At 37.5% G+C, this 22309-nt stretch overlaps 1 protein-coding gene across 4 annotated transcripts in view; it reads right to left on the bottom strand.

Annotated features, from left to right (window-relative positions):
• LOC129575330 (protein slit) overlaps positions 1 to 22309 on the bottom strand; it is a 133726-nt gene that overhangs the window by 6273 nt on the left and 105144 nt on the right. For 2 of the 4 annotated variants that reach the window (XM_055458726.1, XM_055458727.1), the window contains exons 3-15: positions 11892 to 11963; positions 6099 to 6170; positions 5105 to 5176; positions 4369 to 4512; positions 3910 to 4145; positions 3024 to 3165; positions 2658 to 2801; positions 2254 to 2469; positions 1517 to 1674; positions 1183 to 1330; positions 777 to 995; positions 596 to 667; positions 43 to 405 (exon numbers count right to left, since the gene is read on the bottom strand). In XM_055458726.1, coding sequence (XP_055314701.1) covers positions 43 to 405; positions 596 to 667; positions 777 to 995; positions 1183 to 1330; positions 1517 to 1674; positions 2254 to 2469; positions 2658 to 2801; positions 3024 to 3165; positions 3910 to 4145; positions 4369 to 4512; positions 5105 to 5176; positions 6099 to 6170; positions 11892 to 11963 — 2058 coding nt within the window. The remainder of the gene's footprint in view (positions 1 to 42; positions 406 to 595; positions 668 to 776; positions 996 to 1182; positions 1331 to 1516; positions 1675 to 2253; positions 2470 to 2657; positions 2802 to 3023; positions 3166 to 3909; positions 4146 to 4368; positions 4513 to 5104; positions 5177 to 6098; positions 6171 to 11891; positions 11964 to 22309) is intronic. The other 2 variants (XM_055458728.1, XM_055458730.1) reach the window with 1 other exon arrangement.

Genomic DNA, 22309 nt, shown 5'->3' with positions numbered 1-22309 from the left:
CTAAAATTGTACAAAAATTGAATGTTTCTTCTTTCGACTTACAATCTTGTCAACGATTTCAAATGGCTGATACGATCCTGATGGATCATTGAGATTTCATTCGATTCCAAGTACAATTCCGATGTTTCGGCTGGAATGCCGCGTGGAATTTCCTTGAGTTTATTTCGTGAGCATCGAACAACCGTTCCAGTGCATGTGCACGTTGGTGGGCAATAGCCTTCGCCCAAGCAACCTTCGTCCGCATCGCTAAGACATTTGAATTCATGTGGTGGCAAATCACGAATTGCAACATCACGAACTTTAGCTGGTGCGGCACAGTTTGCACCAGAAAATCCGCGCTTACGCAACCAATCCGAGAACCATGCTAAATGGCAGTTACAGTTGAATGGGTTCGATGCAAGATTCCTGAAATTTCACGAAAATTCACAAGATATTTAGCATTCATTAGCGCAAGTGAACTACCATTGATCTGATTAATAGAAATATTTGTATCGAACGGAATGCCATTGATGCATGTCGACACAATGCGATTTCAAAAGTCAGATCAAATCAATCTCAAGTTCCCATCCAAATGCATTCAAGTTGAAAAACTTACAATGTGTGAAGCGAGGATAAGTAGTCAAATGAGCCGGGCATAACACACGAAACGCTGTTATCGTACAATGACCTTGGAAAAAAGTGAGATAGAGAGAAATACGAATGTGAATAATTCAGACATGCTAATACAGCTCATGAGTTTGACTTCGTCTCTTTTTTTCTCCATTTGGCATACTTACAATGATTTAAGATTGTGCAGTCCCAAGAACATCTTATTATGGATTTCGGTGATTTTATTCTCCGATATGAGCATATCTTGAATTTTCGATGCACCTTCGAAAGCATTGGGTTCGATGCCGGTAATTTGATTGCGACGCAAATCTAATTTCACAAGATTTGGCAGTCGACCAAACAAACCATCCGATTTGATACGGCCCAATTCATTATCGTTCAATAATCTGCGAGAAGAGAGAGAGAGAGAGAGAGAGAGAGAGAGAGAGAGAGAGAGAAAAGAGCATGAGAATCGAACATGAATTTATAATTAGTTACATAGTTGTGGCACAATTGATTCTCCGATTGGTGTCGGGGTGTGTGTGTGTGCTGTGGGTCTGGGTGTGTTAAACGAGTAGAAAGTGTTACACTTACAGTTCGGTGGTGTAAAGTGGTATATCCCGTGGGATTTCTTTAAGACCTCGTGCCGAGCAATCAACCGTAGTTCGTTCGCAGTGACAGGCAGCAGGGCACTCGGTATCGACTCGACAAGAAATGTCACGTGTTCGATAATCATTGTTACCTGTAAGAGTGAAAAAGAAACACGTAGAATCATGTTAATCACTTGTCACTACATTTACTCACATCCCCCCTCCGTCGCAACACGTCCATTACGACGGAGGTGGAGTGAAACAAATGTTCGATTTGATTTGATTGCAACTGAATTCAATTTCGAAGAAGAGATGGAGAAAAAAACAACTATACTTACATTTAAACTTTTCATCCCTCAATGCTTCGATGCGTCTTCGATGCATGCGTTTCGGTGCATCACATCGTGCTCCACTCGTTTCAATGGGATTTTTATGCAAATAATCTGCCAACCAGCGTAAATTACAATCGCATATAAATGGATTTCGTGCCAAATGTCTGCGCGCGTGTTCAGCAAATCACGTTCCGAAGCGGGCAAAAAAAATTGAATCGAATGAAGAATTTATTATTACAATTATAATAACAAACATACTTTTGAAATTCATCGAATAAAATCAAGAGAATGTCGACTGCCTTTCAAAAGGAACGAGTGGAAAAAAATCATCGCTTCTTGCACAAAGTGAAAAGACATAAGCTGGATTTTATCAGAGACAAATATTCAAACTTTGAACAATTTGCATCAAAGCGACGACAGAAGAGATAGCATAGAGTGAGAGAGAAAAGTGAATTATTTTGTGATTATATTCGCATTTTTGCACGATTCGCAATCGACGTTAAGTCAAACATTGAATCGAAATTTTCTGTGTATTATCTCTTCTTTTTATTGCGTGCGATGGCAGAGCCCGATGGCTTCGCCAAGTGTTCCGAAACTATGCTGAGAAACGACATTTTGTTTCGCAACATAATTGCAAATATGTAGGTACGATTATACTTCTTTACATTTATGCATTGATTATGGATTTCCCTTTGTCGTTGGTGAGTGAGTCGAATGAGTGTGTATTTATGTAATGTACTTACAGCGTCTGGATGCTCTTCATCGAATCGAATGTTCCATTTGATAGCGATTGAATATTATTATCGTACAACGACAATAAACTCAAACTGGTTAAATCCTTGAACGAGTCCTTTCGAATGCACGAGATTTCGTTTGCATTCAGCAACAGCAATTGTAACGATGTTAATCCACGGAACACATTTGTTGGCAGATTTTTTATTTTGTTGCCATATAAAACACTGTTGGGGAGGCGGAAAAATGGATTTTAGAACAAAAATTGTTGGAATGAATAAAAAATAATTTGTGGATTTGAATGGTTTTCTGTGTGGCTAGGTAAAAGTTTTCACAAACAGAACGCCACCAACGCTCCATCCGAATAAAGATGATTAAAGGTTTGGGGAAATGAGTTTTTTTTGTCGGTACTTACAGTGTGGTCAACGATTTCAATCCGGTGAATGCATCGTGTGCGATTCTTGAGATATTATTGTTGGATAAATCGATGCGACGCAATCGCTTGAAATTTGCAAATGCTTTCGGTGTAATTTCCGTAATGAAATTCTGTTCTAAACGTCTGTGTGAAGACAAGACAAGACAAGACAAGACAAGACAAGACAAGACAAGACAAGACAAGAAAAGAAAAGAAAAGCAATTTAAATGTAAATTCCAAAGAAAATAAAATTGAGTGTGTGGGATTTCAATTTATAATTTGAATTTGCAATTATGTTTGTGTTTCCGATGAAGGAAAAAAATGAAAAGAAAAGAAAAAAATTGTTAACGCGCAACAAACACTTACAGTTCAGTTGTTTCTTCCGGCAATTCGGATGGCACACTTGTTAGACTTTTCTCGCGGCAATCGACAATTCCGTCAGCACAGCGGCACGGATGTGGACAAGTACTCGTACCTCCACATTCCAAAGGCGCATTTTCCGTTAAACCTGTAACGAACAACAACAAATTCATATAAATTTGATTTTATGACAATTTTTTTTTCTTCAATTTAACTATCATCATTTTTTGAGATATCCGGGAAATCGCGTCAACATTGTCACAATCCTGCAATTTTGATGTTTGGCAAGTGTTTGACATCGTTAATTAAACATTAATTGAATCTAGAGAGCGAAATCTGCTGAAAAATTGATTTCCATGAAAATTAATTATTTTTCAATTGTCAATAAGCATACACTCAAAAATAGAATGTGCTGGGTCAAATGGTCACTTGTGTATCAAATGACGTTGATTGTTTCCATACGAGGAAAAAAGAGTTTTGTTTTATTGCATCGTCGTCGTCGTCGTCGTCATGAAATTTAATTAAAATCAAAAATTCATTTCAGCTTTTGTGCCTGAGTAAATGAGTAAGTGAGTGGAATGCATATGATGGGTCTTTTATTGCATACACAATCGCCCACTGATTGATCTGCTACTGAACGAACATAATCAAATCCACATCACAATTGATTGAAACTGATTCAAAATCAATTGACCTTTCATTTGGGCTTGATAAAATGAAAAGAATGGAGTTTTTTTTGTGTATTTCATTTCATCGATGCTTGTTGGTTCATTGACTTGATCGGATTGTCAATCTGCTGGTGATACAATGAACTGCATCAATTTTTGGTTTCGAATGATATGGGTGGCGAAATAGTCGAGCATTTCATCGCATAATTTTTACTACAACTTACCTGAACATTTAAAATCGTGTTCGTGCAGTTCAGCCAAACTTTGACCTTTCAACTGGCTGGGTGAATGGCATCGTGTGTATGGTGCGAGACGCGGTGAATTACGCAAATACCGCGACAACCACGACAAGTGACAATCACACGTAAATGGATTGTCCGATAAGCGTAATGCACGAATTCGCGGCATTCCACTGAAAATTTCACGCGGCAACGCAGTGATGTTGTTATTGTTCAATGTCCTGTGAATGAAAAGAGTGATGATATGACATACATTGAATTGAAGTTTTTTTTACTCAGATTTTTTTTTCTTCTCTTTAACAATAGGGAAAAAAGTGAGAAAAATATGTCAAATTTTTTGAATTCATGGAAGAGACAGTAGAAATTCAATGTTCATCCATGCAATCGAACTTCTTCCATTCATAATAATGTTTCAATGGTTTTTAAATCTCTTTTGTTACTTACAAAATCTCCAGTTCGCCCAAGCCTCGGAAAGCTTGCTCATCCAAACATGTGATTTCATTGTTATCTATCTGCAAACTACGCAACGATGTGGCACCTTTGAATGTCTTTCGACCGATGATTTGCAACTGATTATGCGATAAATCTCTGTTGAAATTACGAAAATAATGAGTTTTAGATTCGATTCCCGCTTATGATTGCGTTTAAAATATTTTTCTGTTCAAGTATTTTTTATTAGCACTACATGAAATGTAGAGTTATTGTATTTTTTCAAATATTGTTTTTTTTTCTGTCTAAATCTAAAAAAAATTGCAATCAAATTTATTTCATAACAATTATATGATCTTAGTTTCTACAAAAAGATATCAACGATTTTCAATAGGCCAATTGGCAAACGCATGCTGCCAAAAGTATCTCAAACACATGCATTTGATTGAGGAAATTTAATGGTGCAAGTGAAATTCGTCAAAACAAACAAGTCTCAAAAAATTAATTTAGAAAATTCGAATCGAATTTCAAATTCAGTACTTAAAATCTATCAGACAATCTTTAAGATCTATCAAAGTCTTCAGAATCTATATCGATCAGAATTAAAAAAAAAATAAATTATGATTGAAATAATGTAAATAGGATAAGCTCTAAACAAAATGTCTAAATTCTAACATTACAAAAAAGGCTCTACGCCGAAAATGAAATACGAAAACTTAAATGCAAAACTAAAATCAAACAACACACTTACAATCGCAATAGGTTTGCTGCGTTTCCGAGAAAATTATCTGGAACAGCCTTCAAGCGATTGTTATTGAGACGCCTTTGAAAAGTGCCAGAGCAGAACACAGAACGAAAGAAGCGTGTGAAATATGTTTTGTGTTTCATTCAGTCACAGCAAAAGGGTAAAAAAAAATACAAATTGTGATATTATACGACAACAACCGCAAAAGTAATTTTTTTTTTCAAATGCAAAAACAATCCAAACAAATTGGCAGAAATGCACGCGATATAAAAAAAGGAGAGAAAGAAAAAAGAAGATTCAAAAATAAAATTAGATTACGTTCAAACAAAAATAATGTGAAAAGTTCTAGAAATGAGATAAAAAAAAACATATCCGAATTGATGCCAAATCATCGGAAATTGAGTGGATTCGGTTGTCATTTACCAGACGTTTATCATTCAATCGAGCGACTAAAGGCACAAATTGGCCGCAAAATACGAAAGGCGTATCCTTAAATCGAATTAACGAGAAAAAAAACACACTCACGAATGATAAACATCTTTTTGGTGGTTGGTCTCGCCAAAATCGCTATTATGCCTCTTTCTATTTCTTTTTCCATTCCGTTTTTTTCTTCGTTCAAGCGATTTATTTACTCAAACCAGCGCGCACACACACACACACACACAAAATGTCAACCGAATACACTTTGAAACAGAAAATCCCATTTCAAACTACGCACGCAAATTTTCAAAGCGATTCACAAATAAATTTCAAGTTCCAACGAAAAAGACGAGAAAAAAATTCCGCATAAAATTTGTAATTAAAACTTATGTGATATATTAAGAAAAACTCAAGACCATTTTTTTTGCTTGGTGCGTGTTTTTTCATGCTTTTTTAATCGAATTTTCAGTGATCTGGCACCGATTCAAATCATCAGCCACCAATAAAGTGTGCAGAAAAAGAAGAAAACACCAAAAAAATACACAGCAACAATACGAATTTTGGAAACTTGAATACTTACAGTCGTTCCATCGAGATGAGATCTTGGAAGGCGTCCTTTTCAATGGTGTGAATTTCGTTGTCTGTCAATTGCCTGCAAGCAAAATCCAAAAAACTCATGTAATTATTTCAAGAAAGCGATGGTTTTCGTGTTCGATGTATGACAATATATGCATATATCCAAGAAGAAGGTGCGGGCGAGTGAATGAACAGCGCCTCTGGCTGGCTCAACGTTATTCACCAATATTCGGGCTTGATTTTTCGCGCGATATATTCAAATTGTGGCAATTTTCTATCGATCAAATTACAGATGAGTTTTTTTTTCTGTGTGTGTCGTATACGCGTGAGCGCACAATGCATCGATGCTGCAAGTAACTGCCACACGTGTGACGTACATATCAATCAGGTTCATGTATGCCGCCGGCCAAATCATGTCTCTGATACTTTCATTTCAGTTTTCACACAGTCAACCAAAATCGGGCGCTAACGCGCACGATGGAATGCTTTCGAAGGTTAAACCAGAAAATTGCATTGTTAATGCAAAACACACGAAAAATCGACTCTTCACTTGAACATTGTTCTTTGGTTGGCAATTTTCTTTTTTCTGAATGTTATTATCAAGTTTTCGATTATGACAGCGGAAAAAAAATAGAAATCTGGGTCATAAATCGATAGAGCGATTTGAATGCATTTTCGTCTTCGAAAATGAAATTCAGAAGAGATTCCCATCGAAATTCGATAGCCATCATAGTTTTTTTTTACTGCAAAACCGTATTTTTTGCTGCTTAAAACTTTTCTCAGGCAAAATGAGATTGATTTCATAGGGAATTTTAAGTTGCGATCAAGTTCACATTATTATCATTCGTTGGGCGAATAACATTGCTTGAAGAAGAAAAATCCCATTCGAAAAATAAAAAACTGCAACAATTTATTTTGGAAAAAAAAGTCTTCGGAATTAAATTAGTAATTAAGTTTCTTTTTTTCTCATCATTTCTGATGGTGCTTCTCGTTTCGATTAATTGAAGTTGAGCCAAGAAGGAGTCAATTCGAAATTGACCTTCTTTCTTCTGTATTTCTCAACACGAGTGGAAAATAGCATTTATATTAATTTGTTGTTTGTTTTTTGTTGGCTACTAATGCTACTGCTGCTGCTGCTGCTGTTTTTCCAGAGCAGTTTGATTTGTACGTTTTCCGCAAGTTGTTTGCAAACAAAAGTACATGTAACACAGCCAACAGTGTTGTGCAGTTAAATGACTTCGGATCACTGCTTTTTGTTACTCACTTGGTACGCGATATTAAGCAGACATTATTCAATTTTACAATCGATTGCAGTCAATTAATTGAGTTCGACATTTGGCGTTTTCGTGAATCTATTGCATTGTTTCTGTTTGCTTGAAGAGCAAATATGTGTCTGGTGTTTAAGTCGGTGCTGTTTGCGTTGAAAGCCGGAGAAAAGAACATAAAAATGAGGGGAAAAAAAACTCCAACAACGTACTAAGTTACATAAACTATATAGCAATTAATTGAGCATTTAGTGTACGAGAGACGGACTGTACGAGAATGGCCATACACACATTACACACACAGCTTCCGTCTGGGATGAAATGCGATAGCATAAATATGCATTCTTGAGTACACACTTCAGCCGATGTGATGCTCGGGAAAATGGAACGAAACTCGCTCACAACGCGCGGATAATTAGTCGAACTAATGGCATTTGATTGTGCGCTGGGCAAATGTTGTCTATCACTGGGATATCCAATTCATTTTGTTCAAACAGCACAGGCACAATAAAACCTACATGAAATATCGATGAGATTCAATATATTTTTTTTGCGCTACATGAAATGTAGAGCTACTAATCTGCTTTTTTTCCCTAGATACTTTTTGAGTGTTGAAACAAATTATGGTGAATTTGAATTTTATGCTCATATTATTTTATTAATTAAAAATCAAAGGCAGTATATTTCAAAAAAGAAAATAAACCAAGATCTTGTAATTCATTTTGCGAATAAATATATTACTTCAAAGTTACTTTGATGAAATACATTTCATGTAGTGCGCCAAAAAATAGTTTGTTGTGAAACAACAAAATAGATTAAGTAACTAAAAACTCAAGAACGCAGAGCGGAGCGAAGCGAAGCTCTGCCATCTTGTTTCTTTCTCTGTTTCTCTTTTGCTCGTTCTCTATCACAGTGTCCCTTTTTCCATCGAAAGAAAGAGAGAGAACGAGAGCTCTTTTTGATTCAATGAAATTTTCGCTGTTTGTTCCCCATTCTCCCTTTTGTGTCCACAGCGGAGCGTTTGGATTTTTTCACTATTTATTTGGTTTATTGCGTTGCATTCACACACCGTTATGAGAAAATGCAGGCGATTTGGTATTTAGTCAAACTCACGAGCGGCATACCAGTGCGCTCCCTGTGTTTTTCCGAATGATTACATTTCAAATGATTTATAAGCAGCCAATTACATTTATTTTTCGAAATTTGTGTCCAGAGATATGTGCTAATACCCAGCCAAACGAACCATTTATTGGATCCAATCGAAAATGCTGACCGTTTCGGCAGTCCACTTGAAAAGTCATATCTGCTCCTATTGTATCGAAAGTTTGCGACTATTAATTCAATGATTCGAACGGAAATTATGAGAAAACCGGTAATAAATTTCAATTCAAACATTTTCGGTTGAAACTCTCTCTAAAACAAGCTTGCGTTCGAATCAATGAAATTCAATTCGTCATTTATCATTGTGGTTCGCAATTTGCGACACGGAAGTTTTCGCCCTGCCGAAAGAGTATAAATTGTGATGGAATACATTGAATCCCACCCTCTTGTGTCACAGAGGAAGTTCTCACCCGAAACGAACATCGCAACGGAAAGATGAACAACGGTTTGAATTGAAAGTTTGAGTAAAATTTGTACGTGTTTATAGTTGATGAATATTGTCGTATCGATCAAGCGATTGATAACGGAAAACAATCATTGAGACACACACTTGCCATCTACAAAAGCCAGTTTGATTGCCCTAATCAAGCAATGTTTTGCAAGCCCAAAAACTTTGTGCTAACCGTGTCCATCCGTACGATTCCCCTTTCTCTCGCTCTCTCTGTGTGTGTGTGTCTCGGTCTCACAAAGCCATACGTCTTCATTAGATTTCAAACACATCAGTCACAATGTACTTCACATTGAACTGACTGCCATTGGCAACAGCCAACCCAAAATAACACGTGGAAACATTTGTTACATGTCATGTCCACTGATACCAACTCATCAATATTTTCTCCGCTCATAATTAGCATAGATAACATTAAATATGTATAGAGCGAAGGGTGCACAAGACGCACCGGACAATCTCTCTCTCTCTCTCTATCTTGGTTTGTGTGTGTGTGTGAATAGTATATTGTTATAATGATTGTGTTAGTCGTATGGTTTTGGCTTTCTGCATTTGATAGGTAAGACGGTTTTTCTTCAAGCCGCTATATAGCTTGAATGGCCTGCAATCAAACCACAGACCAAGTTAAAGTGAGTGAGAGAGAGCAAAAACAAAAGGCAACTTGTTTGTTTCCGTTGGCCGGATGCGTGTGTGTGTGTGCGCGCGCGTTAGCTGCCCAATGGCTCAATGCACGTTCTAATCAAATGGCAACATTAACAGTTATCACCTACAGACAACAAACACATCAATGAAAATCGGTGCCGGGAAAAAGTTATTCCGTTGAGCACTGAGCAATCATTTGTGGAAATGGCCATTTAATTTGTGTATGTGTTGTTGCTACATCAAAGTAATTAAAACACCATCCAGATAATCAGTGAACAATATGATCATTTCAATGTATCGGCCTGAAGATTGAATGTGTGACGCAGAAAATTGAATGCATGCATTGGATCATTGAAAAACATTATGGTTCTCCGTTTGATGTGGTTTAAGCTGAAGCGAATACACAAAATCCGAATAAATTCAACATAAAACGGAATAAATTCGATTGAACGTGTGTTTAAATCGTACAAAATCGGTTTGAACGAAATCAACATACAATATTTCAAATGAAAATCAATGGAAAAACTTTCAAAACAAACACAACGAAGAAGAAGAAGAAACATCATTTTGGCGTTGATTGGAAATAAAGCGTCTCATTTAAAGCAGTTAAGACGTTCGTCGAAGATTGAAATTTAGAGCCGGTATTATCAGCAACGGATTATTTGTCGAGGCTCACAAATCGAACGTAGGCCCTTAATTGATTTTAATCAATTTCCTAATTTCTCAATAATGTTTTATTTATTTGACCAATGTCAAATCATTCGTCTTCTCGACCACCATTCCATTCGGGCCGAATGAACGAACGGCGTGTTCATCTCGTTTGTCACATGTGTTAATTGTGTTCGGTATCTTATATTGTTGCTTTCTCAATCATCATCATTTAAAATTCATTAAATGCGACTCATCTCTTTCGGTATATTTTCTCAGTGCTGTTTTAAATGATTTATTTTGTCTTTTTCGTATGCATTTAAATGGCCGCAATTTTCGACAATGACAACGACAAAAAAAAACGTTAAGCATCAGAATGAATTGGCTTATGACGACTGAATACGATAACAGAAGAATAAGAAGACGAGGAAAATGCTAAATTATGCTCATATTATGGAATGAATTCCAGATAATGGGCCATCTCATCTGAATGGGAAAACAAAACAAAGCATCGATGTGAAGAAATTCTCCGATTTTCAATTGAGCGTTTGGAATTTCTTTCTCGAAAGTCGTTGATGCGGTCGCCTCTCGGCCTTCTCTCGGCTGTATGCGTGAGACCCGAAGCATTGAAAATGCGAACAGGTTGAAATGTCGAAACGGAAACACTCATATTTTGTTATTGTTGTTCCATTGTTTGTGCGGTTGAGACACCGCGTGCGCACATTCGGTATCGTATTCAGCTTTGACTTTGGCGCTGACTGTTGCTAGTAGGCGCGAACGCTAATAAATTGTCTTCCGTAAAAAGAAACATTCGAAACATAATTCAATTTAATGTGGATATAATTCTGACAAAAGAAAATATCATTTTCAAAAACATGAAGACGCGATTCATCGTTTCTTCTTCGTTTTTTTTTCTTCTCATCTCTCCTATTTCTTTCCAATTTTGTGGAAATTTATGATTGTGTCGTTTGCCTCGTTTTTGTTATTTTCTCTACGTTGCTCGTTTTTTGTCTATTTAATGTCCATGTTTGTATTTCGTTCGCACAAAATAAAGCCAAAAACCAAACAATACAACAAACGGATTCGAACGGTGTTCAAGTGCGAATCGAATTGCTAATATGTGGCGGCGGTGGCGACGGTAATTTATTGCTTCATTTGTGCTCCGGAGCACATTTCCCCATATCTCTCTCTCTCTCTCTCTCTCTCTCTCTTCGTATCCGCATTAGCGATGCTAATGTTTTTGTCATTTGGCCCTTTTTTGTCGTTGTCGTCTTCATTTTCGTAGCTGACGTCGTCGTCGTTGCCATCTTCTTCTAGGGAATGTTAAATCAATTTCGATCGTTCTATTGCGACCACCACCTGCTATTAACATGGCATTTTCACTCAACTAATCACATCTTCTCTCTATTTTTCTTCTCTTACATTTTCGCCCATTCCATTCAAATATTCGCCCATTGAGAATGTGAATTTAAAATTGTGATTTAATTCTTAATATATTGATCTGGGATGCTGATTATAATGCGTTTTGTAGAAGACTTATAAGTAAAATCGATTTTTATTGGTTTTTAATGCTACACGTATGTATTGGAATGTGCAAGAGTTTTATTTTGTTTTGTTTTTTCATTCTACTTACAAAATGCGCAATTTCGATAGATGCTGAAAGTCCATTTCGAAGATAACCGTGATGTTGTTGCCTTGCAAGTCTCTGTAATAGAAATAAAAAAAATAATGATAAATATGATTGCCGATTCGAATGGATAAATAAGAGATGTGACAGAGGAAAAGAAGAGAAAAATCACATGATATATATTTATTAATCAGATGATGGTGCTTATGTTCTAGGCATGAATACATAAAAATAGAAAGAAAATCACTGGAAATCATTCATGAAATACAATAAATCTTATGAGCATAATCACAGGTTTTCAGTTATTGCAGGCTCAGATATCTTCTCTCACTCTTTCAGAGAGCAACGACAGTTGATAGATGAGATTGCCGATTCGAATGGATAGAGACGTGTGAAAGAAAGAAAGAAAGAAAGACAGACAGAACGAACGAAAAAAAATATGAAAACCGTTTTTGTTCTGTGTTTATTGCTCCGTCAAGCCCTTTGAGGCGAAAGTGGATGAAGAGAGCCGATTGGTTTTGGTGATAAGTTTTCACCACATTTTTATGACCCCATTGCATTAAATGGGAGAATGGTCATATATAAGCCATGTGGAATGAGTTACGTCGGTTTGTGGATCGGACGGCGAATGATGATTTTTCATCGATTCGTTGCTGTGCACACGGGAGTGAGAGTGACAGAGTGAGTCAAGAAAAGTAAAACGTCATCGAATCAAATGTCAAATACAAAACGATTCGACTACAAATTTAACCTATTGATATTCAACTTATGTAACTGGAAACCCATTTGTTCCATTTTTTTCGGCACACAAACACAGAACATACAAAAATCTCTTTAGTTTCGATATGAAAGAAGAAAAGAACGGAGAATAGAATCCGAAATTGAACAGGAATGCCGTGAAAAATTCATGTGAAAGCAAATGGAAGAAGAATTGTCCTAAACGGCTAAATATATGGTAGTCAACAATAACAACAACAACAACAGAAAAATATATAAAATATAAATATGGTTATCATCAAGCCGTTTGAAGCGGCACAAATTATTGACCCATCTTCTTTTCAGTTTTATTGACCTGAAAACGACAACTAAATACTGTACATCATCATTTTTTCCATCATCTCTCTGCCCCTCTCCTGCTCTCTTCTCTTTCAATACAATCGTAACAGCAATAAGCAGTCATATATTTGTATGATACAGTGCCGTCGTCGCCGCCACCGCCACCACTCTCTCGCATCAGAGTGTGTGTTTGCCGAAAGGGCGAACGAAAAATGAAAAATATTTTTACGATTCGATAAGTTCATAAATATTCCCCAAAAACGAATCTTTTTTTTTCTTCCATATCTTTCTCTCTTTCATTCGCTTTCACTCGTCTTCTGACCGCATTACTTGAGTGCAGACACGTGAATAAAATATGGAACGACTCGAGGACCTAATATTTGCCATGAAATATTGAAAACATTTCATTACGTTACCTCCAGAGTGCAACGGCAGAGAATCTTTCGAATTTATGTTTTTTAATATGTTTTTTGTGTACCCTAATTTTCCTAATGTCGATTGCAGTTTATGATGATTGCCTTGGATAGCAGAAATTAATAAAAAAAGGAAAATATGTGCGCCACACGGTAACATCCATAGTTGGATTTATCAGAGCGCTCCTCTTGATGCACATAGAAATACACACAAACACACACACTTTTGTTGCGTAATTCAAACGATGCAACGGACAAGCACCACCATTCCCATTAATCTTGTGATCTCATCTCTCGAATCCGCTTGAACAAATTAATTTTTCGTTATGTTTTTTCTGTCCCTATTTGTCTACCAATAAATATATATATAGAGAGAGAGATAGATGGACTACGACGCATAATTCGATATTCCTTTGATTTTTCGGCTTTATTTCAGCTGTCATTGTTCGCATTGATGGTCATTACGATAGGCCTAACGTGATATAAATTGATGTCGACAGTGGTCGTTTGTGTGCACCATCGACATTGTGACCCCGTGCAAGACTCCTCAGCGAGTGAGTGAATGATGCTGAGCGAGTGTGAGAGATAGAGAGAAAGCCAAACTGAGAGTAGAGGACAATAACTGTCACTCACATCGACATGTACGAAATCATGAAGCTATTCAAGAGAATAAATATTAATCCATGATGTAAACAAAACAAATGGCCCATCGGAAGTGCGCAGACAGATGAAAGGACCAACAGAAACGTTCATCCATTTGGAGATTTGAAATCATCTAGGAGCATTTTGCATTTGTTGTGAATTCATCGACAAACTCTCATCGTTTTTATTTTCTACAACTCATGTGAGTGCCAAATAGCATCTTTTATTCACTCTGTGGCCGGATTTGCGAGTGAGAGATTTAGAAATCGTTATATTCCATTAGCGTTTGATGATGATTATTATTATTTTCGTTGAGATTTTTCGTGGATCTAATGGAAAACATTCCGAAATCACAACAAAAAAAACCTTTCGATGCCATGTCGTAATTCAATGGATCGGTTATAATGGAAAGTTGATGTGATGTTTTGCGTGTAAAAATACATATTTAATGGTAACCCGATCTCGATATTGATTCAATTAATTAATGCCATAAAGTTGGTTTCGCAGGGCTCGTTGGTCGCCATTTATCATTGCGTGCGCGCCAGCATCACATCTCCCAATGTGCGAGCTGCAGTTTCATATTTCTCGTTTGCATTACCCGTTTCTTCATCGGTGCTGTCTCTGATTGAAGATCGTCTTACCGAGACTGTGTACACGAGTGGAAGAGGGAATAATATGCGCATCAACTGAGAGCACTTCCATCAGACAATTTGATCTATTGACACAAGACCATGTGTGGATATTTATGACACATCCGCTATATTAAATATGACAGAAAATGGAAAATAAGCGATATTTGATACTACACTCTATCGTGTTGACCCCTCATGCGAACATTAACATCGGATCACTCGTTTATCAATACCGTCCATTGAATGATGGCTAAGCGCTGGAAAAGCAACATAAAATATGTGATATATGCCAAAGATTCACTGAAAAAAGGGCCCGTTTGTCGTTTGTTCTTTTTTTATTTTGATAATTAACTAAAATGACATAATTGCAATGGACCACACGAACGCCATTCTTTTTTAATCTTTCTCCGTTCGTCTCCCTTTGTATCGTTTTAATTTGTTTTCTTCTGCAATTTTCCAACCAATAACGAACAAAAAAAAAGAGAATCGATTGTGAAAAATTGGTTCGGTTGCAATTGAAAGACACTTAAAAACGCCACATACACATTGAGCGACGGTGTATGAGTGTGTACTGCAAAATGAACAGCGAGCATTCTCTCTGGTGTCATTATTGATTTTTATGGGAATAGTCGACGATCAGAAATAAATTGCTTTGGTGTTCAATTGTATTTGTCGGTAATATCATTACAATTGTTATTGTTATAGGATTCGTTTGTCGAATCGGTTTGGTCGATGATTGTGCAGCAGTAGCAGTAGCAGCAGCAACAGCCGCATCAAAAGCATACAACCTTTTCTGTTTTAGCAGCAGTAGCATCAAATGTGTGCATTTCGAATAAATTTTCGAGTTGTGGCCTGCTCGTAGTAATAATAGCCATAGTGGTATATGTTCTCGTAACAAAAAGAGCAGTCAAATGGCACATCAAAAGCGATCGGAACACACTAAATATCGACAAATATTTGAGCAAATACACAACGAATTACCAACATTTTTCTTTCGACTTTTTTTTTCTCTATTCTTCCTCTTCTTCTTCTTCTTCTTCTTTTTCTATTTTTTGTGTCGTGTATTTCTTTATATAGAGAATGCTTTAAGTTCTCTCCAGATGGGCCAGTCGTACAAATAGAGAGGGAGCAAACTAGAAGAAACAGGAGGAGAAAAAAAAACAACATATACGCCGTGTACATGACGACTTTACGATGAAACTTTATTGTTCACTGGACTTAATTCAATGATTTCGTTTTCGTTTATTGCATTTTCTACTGTTTACTTTTCGATGTGAAGTTCTGTTTTGATTTCGATGCCGAATGTCGAGTGACGCCATGTGTGCCATTGTCGTCGATGAGTGAGGCGAACAAGCAACCGAGCGACTCTGTGTGTGTTTGTATTTAAGTTGGATGGTTCACTTGGATTCGGGTCATACAATTCTGTCTCTAACAATTGGTTTGATCCATTTTAATACGATTATTACGATTATTGACAATGCATTGATATTTTTAATCCATTTGGCCGCAGAGAGTGAGAGAGAGAGATGGCCCCGATTTGCCAAGGCAGACCAGGACGATTTTAATTTTTAGAAGCTGTCATTGTGAAATGGCCACATTCACTAACACACACACACACACTACCGTATAGAAAAACAGTTGAATCAATAATTCAATTACTATACTCTATGAACTTAAAACTGGCTCACTCGTGGCTGACTCGATGAAATACCCATTTTCTAAATAAAGCACACCAAATATAGAAATGACATTTTCGGCAGAGATTTTACATTCACGAAATTACTTAAACAAGCGCGGATCAAATTCACAAAAAGCTTAAATTGTTAGCTTGTGTGTGTGTGTGTATGAGTGCGAGTGTGTGTGTTTTCTGCTGACAAGAAAAAACTGCCGTCTATTTTATCATTCACTCCGGATCGTTTTACAGTATAAATGTTACACACACTCAGGGGCCAAAGGAAAATCACATACGTCTGTTTTCCGTGTATATATCACGTAGGCTAATTCTTATTCTTCGTTTGAAAAAAAAAGCGAGCAGCAAAATGAAGTTGAATAAATAATGAGGCGAATGAACAAAATGAAATTAATTTTTCGTCATGTATGCTTGCTCTCTCATAAATTAATTACATTGTTGCAAGTGAGCAAACGACGTGCTGTTTTGAGCGTGGCGGTGACGACATTGGCGGTGGCGGCGATGTGGACGGCGACGGCGGCGTGGTGATGGTGAAAGTAACTTTTTAAATTGGATCGCAACGAATATTGAATTAATATGCTCGAGGACGATCAAAAACTTTGTTTTGCCCTGGCGTTTTTCATTTAAAAATTTCCATTTGCACAGTGAGAATGGGTCAAGCGAGAGGAATATAGTGAGATGGAGCGAAGAAGAGAAATGAGCGCACATGGTCTCGCCGCACACACACACACACACACACACAAACACCAGTGCACATATTGTAACTTTCGAACCAGGAGATTTGCCGTCGTCGGAAATTGGCATTGTTCATATTATGAATTTAAAGGCGCGCGCTCACACAGCTCATAAATTCCATCTATAGTCGGCAGGAAATTCAACATCCTAACTAACATTTATGGTGTGTGTCTGTGTGTGAAACGGCAAGCAACAAACAGAAAAAGAAGAAGAAGTAGAAGATGCAGAAGAACGAACGAGAAAAAAACACGTCGAAATAAATGAATAAATTTACGTAAATAAATGCGGAAAATCACATAAAAACTATTAAATACCCATTACACTGCATATTTACAATGTTTTCCGCGAAGCGCACAATTATAACAACCGTTTCATTAGACGATGAAAATAAAGACGTGGAAAAGCGATGGAGGAGACGACGACGACCATCGGACGTACACACGGCAGCACATCGCCTGCATTATAAAAGTTTGTGAGATTCAAGAGACTCACAAAAAACGCGTTTGCTTCACTGCAATTTTGTGTGTGTGTATTAATGGTTGTCGACACCGCACGATGCGGGGTGATTATTCTATAGAATGTGTGTTCTTCGTTGAGTAAGTTGAGAATTTCAGTGAGCGGACAATTTTCCTCTCTCTCTCTTTCTCTCTCTCTCTCTCTCTCTCTCTTTTTCACATGCTGCCGAGTCACTGGATCCTATGCATATAATTCTACAAATAAACAACACACGAAAAGAACGACTGCATGAATCACCCAAAAAAACGCATGTTATATTTGCTTTTGTTTAGGTTATCACTTGTACGCGAATTGTGAATAAAAGAAACCGCACATCGAATTTTCAGCATTTTTATTTATTTCCCACTCTTTTACCACTCTTCGTGCCGTCGCTCTCGTTTTTTTTCGGCGAATACTGACGTTGTAAAACTTTTGAGCAATTACATGCGGTGCATGGCTGAATAATTAATTTATTACTGTCTGCTATAATGGCAAAGTGAGCAAGCGAGAGAGAGAGAGGTGGGAAGAGATCCAACTATTATAGCCATGCATCTTGAATATGCAGAGTGACTTATTCAATTATAACGTTGAAATTTGTGTGTTGTGTTCAGTTGTCATACACATTTTTTTCTGTGCTTTTCGATTAGTTTGATGTAATAATTGTTGTCTTTGCTTGGCTGAATGGGGTTGATATACACATATTCAAATGATTTGAATCAAATCTTGAAGTTGGAGTTGGCAAAACATACCCCCCTTTGCATGGGAATCGGTTCAAGTTCTCCACTGGCTTGAGGGTACGAGCTTTTACTGTGCAATAAACTTTTAAATGAAAATGTCAAGACCGTCAAAGCAATAAAAAAAAAGCTTCTGACCCATTCAATGTGAGGACTGTAAATTTTCGAAGAAAATATTACGACTCTTTTAATGCACACACAAACCATTCTGACAAATGTTGGACAGTTTGAGATACCCTTCGAAATTATTTACCAAAAAAAAAGATGGGAAATAGTACGCGCGCGTGTGTCCTTGTGTTTTGGTGACATCAAGGGACACAAAGCACGAAACCAAGCGCAATAAAATAATTTTATGGCATGGTGTTTTGTTATGCATGCTCTCGCGCTCGCTCGTTCGCCCGTTCAGGCAGATTGCACCTGTGTAAAATGTGGATGTTCTTTAGCGCTGCAAGTCGAAACAGGCCAACGCTTTTATATGCGCCCTTACATTAATTATGTGGTAAACATGAATAATTTAGCGTAAGTAAACAGTTTTGCTAAGAGAAAAAAAAACGCAGCGCGCGGTATTTTTTTTTCAACTGGTATATGTACTTGAATCGCTTCCAGTCAACCGACACCGAGACTTGATATGGACTCATTCTCTCTCTCTCTCTCTCTCTCTCTCTTTCTCCGAATTTCCTCCATCAAATTGTCATTGAGAACCGCACCCACTTATCACCGGAATGGTTGAGCGTTTAACGCAAAAGCACTATATGATCAAAAGAATTTGCATTAATGAAATAAACAAACAAAGCATATTTTTGCATTCGCTTGGAAAACGTCAACTCGTCGCCCATTTCTCTCTTTCTCTCCCTCCGTCTCTCTAGTCTGAAGTGTGTTGTGTGTTCCAGGTCTGAGACAGTAAAGCTGTGTGCAAATGACGTTCAGCGCGCGCCGTTTCAACCAATTTTCACAATGTTTTCGCTCGATTTTCTTGCTCGGTCGTCCCTCACTTTTCCTTCCGCGCGACGCGTATTTAGGTAGAGTACGAGCAACATATACGCCGCCGTCATCAGCTCCAACAAATGTACACATTTCGCGCTAATGTGATATGCAAAAGCTAAGTGCTTCAAAGAAACTATTAAATAACGGCTTATTGTTTTGAATTAGTTAATTTCCTGGGCTGGAGAGAAAGAGCCCGACTGAACAGCGCTGCAATATTGTACGGTCGACTCAATTTTTGAGCCGGCGATTTTTCACTTGACAGCATTTTTGCTGACTAAGTGAGTGAGTGAATGAAGAAGCTTTGTTTCAAGTTGACCCGATAAGGAGAGACACGAGTAAAGTGATCCAAATAAGTAGCTGTAATGCTTTATGATATCTTTTTCAAGAGGGTCTTTCATTCGGAAACATTGACCACTTTTCTTCGGAAAATATTTGTGTTACATTTCGCAACTGCTTCGATGGATATCATTTTAAGACGTTGAAATATGAATCACTTGCACAGAACTTTTGCGTTTTTTAATTACTTCAACACATTTCAAAGTGGCCGCTGAATCAGCCAACACAGCATGTTTCATTTTTGAATGTCCCATCTTGGGAGAGTATGGCAAACTCGGCCATTTTTGCCCGTCGTTCGTCTAATGCAAATTAAATTGAATTGCGTTACGTGAAAGGATTTGAATGACTGAACCAGCCAGCCCCCACTGGCACTCCATTCGGTTTTGTAATCGCACGGAAAAATCATTTTTTCAGCTAACTATTATGTCACCTACAATTTTCACACTCAAACCAAACCGAGCCATTTCTTGATCCCCATCCTCCCGTTTCGGTATGAAACAGAGCAGAAAAATGTTGTTAAGCATAACTCATTGTTGTGTTTGTATTGTGTAATTTTTGGTTTTGTTGTTGTTGTTGTTGTTGTTGTTGTTGTCGCCGACGACGTTGTTGTTCATTGAACAAAATATTTTCGCTTGTACATTTCGTTCGTGTGTGCGTTTTTTTTCTGCTTGCTATGCTGTTTTGTTGTGGCTCGCATTTTTCCCCATTTTGCCATGCCATTACTTGGGCTTTGACTTTCGTGTTTTCATTTGCCACTGCATAAATATTATATTCTCATCACATCAGATCGTTTCCACACTCTTTTTTTCCCCGTTTCGTTCCTCCTTTCATTCGGATGTGTTTTACATTTCATAAATAGCATATTATTCATATTTTTTTCTTCTCTTCATTGTAGTAGTTGTTGTGCTTCTTTTACTTAGCATGCAAGCATATCCGTTGAAATTTTTTCCCGTTCCTACGAATTTCGCTTGGCATTTCGCATTATGTTGTTTGTGTGTATATGCCTGTGCGTATTCACATTCATTTTCTTCGCCAACTCATGTCAAATATTTTAGAGCATTGTTAGTTTTTCCTTGTACTCGGACCGATTTCGATCGCGTAGAAAGAAAAAAAGAGCCAGTACTTGCATATGTTTGTGGATTTATGAAATATTTATTTTAAATCTATTTAATAGAACATTACCGTGGAGTTGGTTGCATGCGAAGGAACAAAAAAAACGTAAATAGTCCATGGTAATGGAAAAAAAAACGAAGGTGAAGTGAGTCTTTCATTTATTTCTTTTGAAAGAAACGTGTGCAATCATTTTTTTTCCTAAACAACAAAAGGGAACAATATATTGGTTTGAGAAAAACGGATATCGGGAAAGAGAGAGATGAAGAGAGAGAGAGAGTGAGTGTGTGCAGGAGATTGTAATGTCAGCGGCTAGTTGGTTTAAATGAAGTGACGGTGCACGCAGCAGTAACGAGGTAGCATGACCACGTGCACACAAACTGATGAGATTGGTGTAGTAAATGGGTGAGAGAGCAAGCGAGCAAGCAAGCAAAGTGAGGCTAAAATAAAATAATAAACGTTGATGGTGGATATTTCGTACCGGCGTTACGCCGAATGAATACGAAATTTCATCAAAAAATATATATATATTTATTTTGCTGGGATATCTTTGCTGGCAATACCATGTCTGTTCCAACTTCGACTCGTTCTCTCTCTCTCTCTCTCTTCCACCATCAAAAAATCTTTTACTGTCTATCTCGCATTTTTCCTTTCTTTCTTCGTCTTTCTCTCTTGCTCACGTTCCTTCTTTCATCTCTCACACTCCTACCGAGAGATGTACTCTCTCTCACTCTCTCGTCTAAATTTGTTATATATTTTCGTGAAAATCGTGTATGACATTTGCACAGCAGTTGGCTAAAAGTCGAATAAGCGACGAACAGAGCATAGCAGCAGTGCGACAGCAGTAGCTAAATGAAAACAACAAAACGCCGAGAACACACACACACAACGAGAGAGAGAGAGAGAGAGAGAGAGAGAGAAAAAAAGAATTATTTTCTCAATCTGAAAAGAGTGAGAGTGAGTGGTGGATGTGAACGTGATGGCATACTATCTACAATGGAATTTATATAAAAAAAGTCGGGACAAAGAACAAGCAGCAGCAGCAGTAGTAGCAGTAGCACCACCGTTGAACTACCACGATTGGGGATACATATATTAAAGTGCGAGTGGAACACGCAACAACAGCGGCAATAAAAGTCTTCAGTGTTTCGGTTTGAAAATCGTATGCAATGCATATCATTCATTTATTCTTCTCGCCATCGTGTTCATTCTCTCCCTTCGTTCAATTTGGCGGCAATGGTGGCGGCCGTCCACATATATATACACACAAGCACGTCTCCCTTTTGAATGAAACGAACGAATGAACAACCCGGTTGATGCAGACGAAAGACGTAAAATAAATAGCTGAAGCGCGTTCGCCATGTGTGTGTGTGTGTGTGTGTTATCATGGGGTGGCTTTTGGAATGTTCCAAAGCATATTATCAGAGTGAATGTTAACATCGTTTTGTAAACGAGAGAAAGAGAGTCACACACATCGATGATGGAAACATACATAGCACGGACGTGTCGGTTAAAATTATAAGTTAAATATAATATTGTTTGTGTATGCTTTTGCAATAAAAGCAACATTTTCGTTCGTAGCATGCATGTGTACGGG

This window comes from Sitodiplosis mosellana, unplaced genomic scaffold (genome assembly GCF_009176505.1).
Source record: "Sitodiplosis mosellana isolate CC-2019 unplaced genomic scaffold, AAFC_SMos_1.0 Smas_scaffold_6166, whole genome shotgun sequence".
Classification (NCBI taxonomy): Eukaryota; Metazoa; Arthropoda; class Insecta; order Diptera; family Cecidomyiidae; genus Sitodiplosis; species Sitodiplosis mosellana.
The sequence above is the reverse complement of the archived record's forward strand: the minus strand, read 5'-3'. Positions and strand labels throughout refer to the sequence as shown.